At 51.4% G+C, this 11,303-nt stretch overlaps 1 protein-coding gene across 1 annotated transcript; it reads right to left on the minus strand.

The window, feature by feature from the left end:
- On the minus strand, positions 1–2,371 carry SIVA1 (SIVA1 apoptosis inducing factor). Its single transcript, XM_080345086.1, has 4 exons — positions 2,248–2,371; positions 1,876–2,097; positions 818–974; positions 1–320 (listed from the first exon to the last, which is right to left on the minus strand). The coding sequence occupies exons 1-4, from the start codon at positions 2,363–2,365 to the stop codon at positions 263–265; spliced, it is 555 nt and encodes a 184-aa protein (XP_080201212.1). The 5' UTR covers positions 2,366–2,371; the 3' UTR covers positions 1–262.
- Between the last annotated feature and the right edge of the window lie 8,932 nt (positions 2,372–11,303).

The raw sequence follows: 11,303 nt of genomic DNA on the forward strand, positions 1-11,303 counted from the left end.
ACATCATGTAAGAGCACAAGGTGGCCACCCCAGACAGGCATCGCAATTAGAGACAAAGCAGAAAGTTGACTCAAAATGATCTAGAAATTCTCAAAATATAAAAGTTTATTTCGCTACAATATTAAAAAGCACAATATAAAGATATAAAACATAGAAATTCCATAATTAATTCACATGCTAAAAGGATTAATCAACCAGCCATAAGGAAGATACTTCATGAAATTTACAGATGTCTTAGCCATAAAAGCTATTTCATCGAGTTTCAGACTTGAAATATTGAGCAACCATTGCAGAGAACTTGCTCTCCCACATCACCATAACTAAAGGGAAGAAAGAAAAAAAAAGAAAACCAAAAGAAACAAAGTCAGTATGTCTGCTGTTTCTGGAACACAACAAAGAATGCCACCCTAGACCATTATCAACTGAACCCTCTGGACTCCCACACAACACTCTCAGTATTTCTTTATATCATAGAACTGCTAAAAATGACAGCAAAAGCTTAATTTTAACCCTTGAGAGTGCATTCATTCATCATTGACCAACATGTTATATTGCTGGTGGGAAAACTTAAGGAATTTTTGCCTCTTAGAACATTTAAATAAGAAGTTAAACTAGACTTGCACTAAGACTGATTAGACTACTCCACATAGGCATTCTATTTACCATGGTTCAGACAGTTTTACTGCTGCTAAAACAATATGAGAATTCAAGTTCTTTACACAGATGAGCTAGATATCTTGTTAAGTCTTCATATGCTACAACAAGTTTTCAGGGCATATAAAATTAAAATAAGCTTAAAAATCCAAAAGGCACTTACTCAATAGTGGAGCACAAAGAACAGGTAATTGTGTTACAGCAGCTGCAGAGCCTGCTGCAGTTCTGGCAGACGAACTGGTCGCACTGTGTACAAGCTTCCTTGACATCAGCAGTTCTTACACACGATGAACAGGCTTTGGAAACTCCCATGGGTGGAACTGATTGGAAAAGATGCAATTAAGCAGAGGTGTACTTTACAGCAAAACACAGAAAGCACCTGGAAGTTCCAAAAACTGCAGAGTGTGGTATCTCCACTCAGCATTACAGCTACAGGTGGCAGCACTTGGCAGAACACACTTAGAATCACAGAATCATTTGTGTTGGAAGAGACCCTCAAGATCATCAAGCCCAACCATAACCTAACTCTGGCACTAAACCATGTCTCTAAGAACCTCATCTACATATCTTGTAAACACCTCCAGGGATGGTGACTGCACCACTTCCCTGGGCAGCCTGTTCCAATGCCTGGCAGCCCTTTCCAGGAATAATTTTTTTCCTAATATCCAATCTAAACCTCCCCTGGCACAACTTGAGGCCATTTCCTCTTGCCCTATCACTTGCTACTTGGGAGAAGAGACCAACACCCTCCATGTTACAGCCTCCTTTCAGGTAGCTGCAGACAGCGATAGGGTCTCCCCTCAGCCTCCTTCTCTCCAGGATAAACAGCCCCAGTTCCCTCAGCCGCTCCTCATCAGACTTGTGCTCCAGACCCGTCCCCACACTCATCACCCTCCTCTGCACTCCCTCCAGCACCTCAATGTCTTTCCTATAGTGAGGGGCCCAAAACTGAACACAGTACAGCACATGGCCCATTGTGTATAGTTTTGTTCATTCTTTTTCTGCTGCATGGCAAGACCACTAAGAGATTCCCAATAACGTAACAGTTTCTAAACAGCTTCTAAAACCCCTCGAGAAAGCTCAAATCAAACATTTCTTTTAAAAAAACGAAGAATAACGGAGGGACACACACACACCCCGTGCCGTGTGCCGGGCAGGTCGCAGAGCAGCTCCGGCCGCCTGCCCGCGGCGGGGCCACCCACCCGTGTCGGTGTCACTCACCCGTGTCGGTGTGGCCGGGCCGCCTCAGCAATTTCCCGTCCGGGCCGATGAGCAGCTGCCCGCTCCAGCCGCGCCCCGCGCCGCCGCCCTGGGCCTCCCCGCCCTGGGCCTCTCCGCCCGGCTCCGGCGAGCGGCTGAGCGCGCAGGTGGCGGCGGGGCTGGCGGGCCAGGCGCCCTCCATGTACGCCTGGGCGCCCTTGAAGAGCAGCCGCCGGGTCCTCTCTGCCGGCGGGAGAGGAGAGCGGAGTTAGCGGCGGCTTCTCCCCCTCAGCCCCGCCGCCATGCCCGGGGGAGGCGGCTGGGGAGGCCAGCGGGTACAGGCCAGTGGCTCCGGCCCCTCCGCCTCCCCCTTCCCTCCGTTCCCCGCCTCACCGAAGACCTCCTGGCGGTACTCCTCGCCCCGCACGCCACGGCTCAGCTCCCGCAACCCCACGCGTGTCTTCCGCTGGAGCGGAGCCGCCTCTCCGAAGGGGCAGGAGCGCTTCGGCATGGCGGGCCCTGCCAGGGCACGCCCCCTTCGCGGCGTCACCGCAGCGCCTGGCCAATGGCGGGACGGTAGGGCAGCTCGAGGGGTGGGCAGTGTCACCTCAGGCTCCGCCCTCTCGACTGCGAGGTTCCGGAGCCGGGCACCATCTGGACCTCATCTGGAATGCTGTGTCCAGTTCTGGGGCCCTCAGTTCGAGAAGGACAGGGAACTGCTGGAGAGAGTCCAGCACAGGGCAACAAAGATGATGAAAGGAGTGGAGCATCTCCCGTGTGAGGAAAGGCTGAGGGAGCTGGGTCTCTTTAGCTTGGAGAAGAGGAGACTGAGGGGTGACCTCATTCATGTTTATAAATATGTAAAGGGTGAGTGTCAGGAGGATGGAGCCAGGCTCTTCTCGGTGACAACCAATGATAGGACAGGGAGCAATGGGTGCAAACTGGAACACAAGAGGTTCCACTTAAATAAGATAAGAAACTCTTTCACAGTGAGGGTGACAGACACTGGAACAGGCTGCCCAGGGGGTTTGTGGAGTCTCCTTCTCTGCAGACATTCAAAACCCGCCTGGACACCTTCCTGTGTAGCCTTATCTAGGTGTTCCTGCTCCAGCAGGGTGATTGGACTGGATGATCTTCTGAGGTCCCTTCCAATCCCTGACATTCTGTGAACACTCCGGGCCGATTCCGGGGAACCGACCGCTTCGCCTGTGGGAAAATCTCGCTGTTCTCTGCCTCCTGAGGGCCCAGTGCCGCCTGCCGTGCTTGTCGGCAGTGCCCGGCCAGCCCTGCTGCTCCTCATGCATGTCCAGAGCTGGGAGTCACCTCCTCCGTGCGCCTTGTCCTTGGTGTAAAGAACCCTGCTGCATAAAGCAAAACAAGGCTCTGAAACTCGGTTTTGCCAATAAACCCTTCCCCCGTGAGCATTTTCAGACTCGTCTTCCTTTCTGCAAATCCCGTGGGTTACGTTTGTGTTGAGGCTCACCTGCTGTGACTTACACCGCCTGCCAAAGATTTAGCCGTCTAAATACTCTAGAACCAACGAGAATGTGCACAAGTGGAGGAATTAGCTTTCTTCTTAAACCAGAGAGGAGGCTGGAGATTCTCCAGCTGGCCGGGGCTGCTCCTCTGCAAGAGCAGGTTCACCTGTCGTGGTGCTCAGGGGGTTTTCAGGGACAGATCCCAGGTTTCAGTTAAATCACAGATCTCTGAAGCTTTCTGCTGTCATTGTGTGACAGGGAATTGCTACAATTAATTTTCTACTTATAGGTGAGCTCTCTACAGCAGCCTAGGCACCAGTCCTTGGATTAAAAGCATCACGTTCAATCTCAAGTACCAGTCAGTCTGGTTACTACATATATTTTCAAAATACATTGTTTTCCTCAGGGCAAACGACCTTTAAAACTGACGTTGGTGTTCCCAACACAATGTTTTGTGTCATTTGAAGAACCTGGTCAGTCACGACAGTTGTGTGTCATCCAGAGGGGTTCCTGAATTCAAACCTTCACCTATATGCATACTAACATTCTGGACAAAATCACAGCCAGGTATAGGAGTGATTTTTCCATCCATGAACACCAAGAGCATGCTACCACTGTCTGCTGAACTATTAGGTTGCAGGCACAGCCACACTGATTTAGTACAAGTTAATGTGATTATTCATTTTTGGTAGAGCTGGTCAGTCTGGTATTGTGCTCTGTGGAGTGGAAGCTATGGTTGTAATGCGCAGTAATTCACAAAAATCCCTTCGAAGCTGGAAAGTCTGACTCCTGCCACACTTTCTTTAGCTGTGAAGAATTCTTCTTTGGCTTTTTCTGCATGTACTTGCAAATGCATGCTTAAAGACAATTTTTCCACTGCACCTTGAAAAGTCATGGTCTCTTCTTTCTCTCTGAGGAAATTCCCTCATAAATATTCATTAGATATACCCTATAGTGTCCCTGAAGCTCTCTGGGGAATACGGGTGGATCAGAATGTAATCGCAGTCAGACGGAGCCCCGTCAGAATAGAGCGCAGCAGGATTACATGTTTCATTAAAATGGCATAGGATAAGTGGATGCAACTCGACTGCCTAAGGACTGGATGAAATACAAAGAAAAAAGCTAAAAGTGCTGTTCTGCTTGCAGAGGAGGAGTGCTCTGAAATGGTGACCTTTGAATATGAAGCAGATTTGAGAGGGAGCAGCATGTGCTGCTGGTGCTGTCACCAAAGGGCAAATTTAAGAGCACTTTCCCTGAGGGCTGAACATATTTGAGAGGTGCCACCACCCCCCACTACAGGGCAGATGGTGAAATCTTCTGGTGCAGCTGAGTCAGCCTCAGGTGCTGACATCTCTTAATTGCTTTGCAAGCCTCAACCTTAACAACATCCGTTACTGATCAGTATTTTTTTAAGCAATAAAGGCAAAATAATAGTTCTTGGTCTGTGCTGATGTACTTCAGCATCCTACAGGGAGGAACTTGGTTCATCTGCTAGTCACTCTGCTGACTTATTGGTTGCCCAGTAGGATGATTTTGAGTGTTTTCTTAGTTTCGTAGCAGTAAGTATTGAGGAAGATACGCTGTTGATTTGGAAGTAGAAGAAAGGCTGAGATCTGACTGGCAAATCTTGCTGGTGTTGAACATTCATGAAAATGAATGCTGACAGCTTCGCATGCTGGTAATGAGACTATTTGTTACATTACACAGCTTCTGAATATGGAAAACAAACAAACAAACAACAACAACAACCCAAACAAATCCCTGACCACTCATGGTAATTGTGAAATACAATGTTTTTGCGATTATCCTTGAAAATGTGTTTGTGAAAAAAAGCAGAGAATAAAAATCACAGTGATTTTGTTGCGACTTTGCTTCTCCTGTGCCTATGTGAATATTACAGGCAAATCGCCTGGCTGATAGCTTTGTCACCTACAAAACAAAGAAAAAATGTGTATCATTTTTTCCAATAGTTTTCATTTCCAGTAAGCAATTTTAAAGAGCAAAATAGACAGAATCGTGCTTGCAAAATCCATCTCTCCTAATATTCTACTTCTACTGGTGCTTCAGGAATCTCAGGGCAGACAAAGGACTCTGGCCATACTTCATCTTCATTATTTAGAGCAGTCTGGGGTTCAGAAATTTTCTGTGCCAAATTTTGCTTCAGCATCTTAATATTGAATCATTGTCAGTTTGCACACTCATCAAGAATTTGGCCAGTCCCCTTCTCAAAACTTGTAATGTTTAATTTCTTATTTTGTCTAGAAAGGTCTATGAATTAGCAATATATTATTTTTAAAAGTTCTTATGCTGGCTTATTTTCAGTTTACCCTCTGTTAATTTTCATGGGTATCTCCTACATCTGGTTTTATAAAATGTAACAAATAGCCATTCCATATAGACTTTCTGCAAAAGATCCATGACTACAAACATGTCTGACTTATCATCCTACTGATGACACTAAGCTGGGAGGAGTGGCTGACACTCCAGAGGGCTGTGCTGCCATCCAGTGAGACCTGCACAGGCTGGAGAGCTGGGTGGGGAAAAATTGAATGAAATATAATAAGGGCAAGAATAGATTCCGGCGTATAGGCAAGAACAACCCCAGGTTCCAGTATAAATTGAGGAATGACATGTTGGAGAGGAGTGTAGGGGAAAGAGACCTGGGGGTCCTGGTGGACAGCAGAGGAGCAGAGAAGCTGGTAAAGGGGCTGGAGCAAAAGGCAGAGGGCTCTGGTTTCAGTGATTCTCTGGGCTTCGATGATTCTCAGCTTTCATGGCTTAATCCCAGTGGGCAGCCAGACACCACAGAGCTGCTCAGTCACTTTCCCCCATGTGGCAGGGTGGGGAGAATCTGAAAGCCAAAATGGGAAAAATTGTGGGTAGATCTAAGACACTTTAGTAGGTAAAGCAAGAGCTACACGTCCAAGGAAAACAAACTAAATAGACTCCTGCGGTCTGCTGACCAGACACATCTTTTTGGTAAGCGTTCTGCCCCTCGAGGCCTTGGGATGGAACCAGTGAGGCTGCAACTCGAACGTCGCGTTCGGTTTTGGGCCCCTCACTACGGGAAAGACACTGAGGTGCCAGAGGGTGTCCAAAGAAGAGCAGAGAAGGTGGTGAAGGATCTGGAGCAAAAGTCTTCTGAGGGAATTGGGGTTGTATAAAGCTGGAGAACGGGAGGCTGAGGTGAGAGCGTATGGTTATCTACACCTACCTGAAAAGACATTGTGGAGAGATGGTTGTTGGTCTCCTTTCTCAGGTAACAAAAGACAGGAGAAGAGAAAATAGCCTTATGTTGTGTCAGGGCAGGATTAGACTGGATATTAGGAAAACTTTCTCCATTGAAAGGGTTCTCAACCATTGGAAGAAGCTCCCCGGGGAAGTGCTTGAGGCACCATGACTGGAGCTAAGTAAAACAATGTGTAGGTGTTGCCGTTCGAGGCACAGTTTATTGGTGGAGTTGGCAGTGTGAGATCTGCGGTTGGAGACAATAGTCTTAAGGGTGTTTTCCATCTGAAATGATTCTGTGAATCTGTGATTTCACTTGAAGCCGGCCTGGTGCGGCGTCAGGGCTTGGCCTAGATAGTCCTCGTGGGCCCCTTCAAACCAGAGATATCCTATTCTTATGAGATTGCCATTGGCAGGCAGAGGATAACAGCCCAACATAAAGCACCTCACAAGGTGCAGTGAGCCACTTTTAACCCTGGCCCAGCCTTCGCCGGGACACCAGGGCAGCTGTGCTGTGGGCCGAAGGGCCGGGTGGCCGGCGGGCGTGCCTGTGACGCGCTGTGGCGCCTGTGACATCACAGGGGACGAGTCCCCACGGGGCGGTTATCAGGGGCGCCAGCAGCAGCGCTGCCCCAGTCCGGCCTGGGCCAGCGGTGAGTGCGCAGGCGGGGGGAGGCCGGGCTGGACGGGGCAGGGGCAGAAATGCGGCCCCCGGGGGTGGGTTCTGGCCCCGCATGGAGCGCCCGGCCGCTCGCAGGAGCACCTTGGGCAGGGCACGGAGCTGCCACCGCCGGGGCTGGCGCAGCCCTTGCTGCCTCCCAGCTGCCTCGGCCCCGCTCCTGCCTGCCTCCAGCTCCCTGCGGCCCCCGGCTCCGTTCCCCCTGCTGCCAGCTCCCTGCCTCTCACCCAGCCCCACTGAGCCCCTTCTCTCTCTTCTCCTGCAGGCCATGGCTTTCAAGGACCTTTTGGTCAGCCTTTTGGAAATTCTAATCAAACATGTGGAGTTGGTTGGCTATGAACAGGATGAGGAGACGCGCGAGCGCATGAAGCAGCGCGAGGAGATGCTGAACCGTGAAATGGCTCGGCTGTGGCAGGAGATAGAGCAGAGGGACCAGGAGCTGAGGGACCAGGAGCTGAGGAACCAGGAGCAGAGCGTCTCTGCCTGGGCATCCCTGTTCCTCGCTGCCTTGCAGCACTGGCAGTTCTGGGCTGTTGCTGGAGGCCTGGTGCTGCTCTTTGGGCTCTGCTGGTGGTTCAGGAAACGGAGCCATCAGACAGCCAGCAAACAGACGGCCAGCAGCAGCGAGGACAATTCCAGATCGGATGTGGACAAGAAGGAGCCAAAAGAAAATCTCAGTATTGCACTGAACGTGGGCAGAATTTCGGCCCAGCGCCTCCTGGACGTGCCGGAATCATTCACAATGGTGGTAGAGCTGGTGGATGAACTTCTCCGTACATGCCGAAAACTTTCCAGGAATGCTTTTGTGCCACGACCAAAGCTCACCATGGCAGTGGGAATCGACATTGATGATATGAGTCACTGTGAGGATCACATTGTCTACTGTCTGCTCGTGCCCCTGAAGCCCCCCCGTGGGCACTCCTTCCACCTGGAGACGGACACCGTGGAGGCGATGCCGGCGAGGAAGTCCAGGCTCCGCGTGGAGCGGGAGTGCACCTGCAGGAGGGAGGACATGCTGTGCTTCGTGCACTGCTGCAAGGAGGAGCTGAGGCAAAATGAGAGTGCCAGCCTCCTAGACACCCTGTGCACTGGCCACCACCTGGACATGGAGAAAACCACCCGCTGGTTCCAGATACTGGTGAAAACAGCCTGGGTGGTTTTGCCTCAGTCCACACGCCGGCGTCTAACAGTGCTGCCCTCCAGGCGCTCCTGCAAGCTCCGGCTGACCGACCGTTCCTCTAACACCGTCCTGATTGAGGTGATGTTTGGGGTGCAGCAAGATGGCTCGGACACCGTCCTGAGCATCGAGTAGGCACAGGCCGGTGTTGGCAGCAGCAGGAGCGGCCAGAGAACAGTGCTACGGCAGAGGTGCAGTTCTTCAGGAACAGGGCCGGGCTTGAAGACGCTAAAGAGACCATTTGCAAGCAGGCTTGTGACAGAGACTCTGTTACCAGCTGGACAGTGACCACCCACACTCTTCAACACAGTCCATTCCCTTCCTTCTGGGACCTTTCCTCTGTTCAAAGCTGCCAATAAATGTTGTGTTTGGACAAACACTGTGTCTGCCTGCATCAGGATTTTTGGGAAGGTGGGCATGGGTTGCTGGCAGCTCAGCTGCCATACAGCTGCTCAGTCACTTTCCCCAGTGGCAGGGCGGAGAGAATCAGAAAGCTAAAGTGGGAAAAATTGAGGGTTGGTCTAAGACAGTTTAGTAGGTAAAGCCAGAGCTACACGCCCAAGCAAAACAACTGAAAGAATTAATTCTCTGTTCCCCTGGTCTGCTGCTCAGATCTGTCTTTTTGGGAAGTGTTCTGCCTCTCTGGAGCTTGGGTTGGCACCTGTGAGGCTGCACCTTGAACATTGTTCTCAGTTTTGGGCCCCTCACTACAAGAAAGACCTTGAGGTGCCAGAGGGTGTCCAAGAAGAGCAGAGAAGCTGGGGTAGAGCGTGGAGCACGAGGCTTCCGAGAGAACTGGGGGTCCTGGTGGACAGCAGGATGACCATGAGCCAGCACTGTGCCCTTGTGGCCAGGAAGGCCCATGGCATCCTGGGGTGTATTAGAAGGGGAGTGGTTAGTAGATCGAGAGAGGGTCTCCTTCCCCTCTACTCTGCCCTGGTGAGACCACATCTGGAATATTGTGTCCAGTTCTGGGCCCCTCAGTTCAGGAAGGACAGGGAACTGCTGGAGAGAGTCCAGCGCAGAGCCACAATGATGATGAAGGGAGTGGAGCATCTCCCCTGTGAGGAAAGGCTGAGGGAGCTGGGTCTCTTTAGCTTGGAGGAGACTGAGGGGTGACCTCATTCATGTTTATAAATATGTAAAGGGTGAGTGTCAGGAGGATGGAGCCAGGCTCTTCTCGGTGACAACCAATGATAAGACAAGGGGCAATGGGTACACACTGGAACATGAGAGGTTCCACTTAAATAGGAGAAGAAACTTCTTCACAATGAGGGTGACAGAGCCTGGAACAGGCTGCCTGGGGAGGTTGCGGAGTCTCCTTCTCTGGAGACATTCAAAACTTGCCTGGACACCTTCCTGTGTAACCTGATCTAGGTGTTCCTGCTCCAGTAGGGGGATTGGACTGGATGATCTTTCAAGATCCCTTCCAATCCCTGGCATTCTTTGATTCTGTGATTCTGTGAACTGTGGTTGTTGGCCCTGCAGAATGGGAGCCTGAGGTGAGACCGTATCGTTATCTACATCTACCTGATGTTGTGGACATTGTGGAGAGATGGGTGTTGGTCGCTTTTCTCAGGTAACAAAAGACAGGATAAGAGAAAATACATAAGTGGTGAACGAGGAGCTGGATGAGGAGACGCGCGAGCGCATGCAGCAGTGTGAGGAGATGCTGAACCAGGAGATGAGTCGGCTGTGGCAGGAGACAAAGCAGAGGGACCAGGAGCTGAGGGACCAGGAGCTGAGGACCCAGGAGCTGTGGAACCAGGAGCAGAGTGCCTCTGCCTGGGCATCCCTGTTCCTCGCTGCCTTGCAGCAGTGGCAGTTCTGGGCTGTTGCTGGAGGCCTGGTCCCGCTCTTTTGGGCTCTGCTGGTGACTCAGTAAAAGAAGTCATCAGCCAGCCAGCAGCAGCAAGCGTGGCAGCTGTGGAAGCCTGGAAGAGGAAGTGGAAGACAAAGAAGACCCCTTCTGTATGGAGGGGTTTCAGTGGGAGTACCCCTTGTGGCCCCTGCCACAAAGGGAAGAAACATGCAGCGTGGTGGAAGACCTGGTGAATGAGCTTCTCTGTGTCTGCTGAGTCCACTCTGGCAATGATTTCATGCCGTGCCTGCAGCCTGCTGTCGGGCTGGGTGGCTTCCTGGAAAGCCAGAGTGCTCTTGGAGAAGACTTTTTGTCTATCGCCTGCTTGTGCCCCTGAAGCTGCCCCCCGGGCACTCCTTCCATCTCGAGCTGGTCCCCGAAGGGGAGATGCTGCTGAGATACTCCCGCCTGCGTGTGGAACTGGAGTGCATGTGCATAAGGGAGCGGAAGCTGGGAGACATGCTCTGCTTCATGCACCACCCTGAGGACGAGCTGATGGGCCATCAGGAAGCCAGCCTCCTGCAGACCCTCTGCACCGGCCCGTACCTCGACATTGAGAAAACCGCCTTCTGGCTCCAGGAGCTGATGACAGCGGCCTGCGTTGCCGTGCTTCAGTCAGGCACATACAAGCTCACGGTGCTGCCATCCCAACGCTTCTGCAAGCTCAGGATGACCACTGCCTGTGAGACATCCCTCCCCATTGAGCTGGTCTTGGCAGTGCAGCAGGGCAACTCAGACACATTTGTGACCATGGAGTAGGCAGAGGTCAGTGTCGGCACCTGTGAGGAGGCTGAAGAGGCTGCTGCGGGAGACAGAAAGGAAAGGGAAAACAAGAGCAACAGCATCATTCCTCAGACAGTCTCCTCAGCAAAGCAGCAGGTGGTGAGTGCAGTGGCTACAAAGATGACTGTCACCAGGCTTTTCTGTCACTCTGTTGCATTTCAAGTGGTGATTTCCCCAGGGCCTAGACATTCCCAAATGAGAAGCACCACTGATGTGCCTCCGTGTGTTCAGTGTGGCTGTGAT

This window comes from Nesoenas mayeri (assembly GCF_963082525.1).
Source record: "Nesoenas mayeri genome assembly, chromosome: 5".
Classification (NCBI taxonomy): domain Eukaryota; kingdom Metazoa; phylum Chordata; class Aves; order Columbiformes; family Columbidae; genus Nesoenas; species Nesoenas mayeri.

Excerpts from the sequence above, each read along its gene's own strand:
- SIVA1 (XM_080345086.1), bottom strand. The coding sequence starts at position 2,365 with ATGCCGAAGCGCTCCTGCCCCTTCGGAGAGGCGGCTCCGCTCCAGCGG. Across the intron at positions 2,098-2,247 it reads GTACCGCCAGGAGGTCTTCG|AGAGGACCCGGCGGCTGCTC; the intron begins GTGAGGCGGGGA and ends TCCCGCCGGCAG. Across the intron at positions 321-817 it reads TCTTTGTGCTCCACTATTGA|TTATGGTGATGTGGGAGAGC; the intron begins GTAAGTGCCTTT and ends TCTTCCCTTTAG.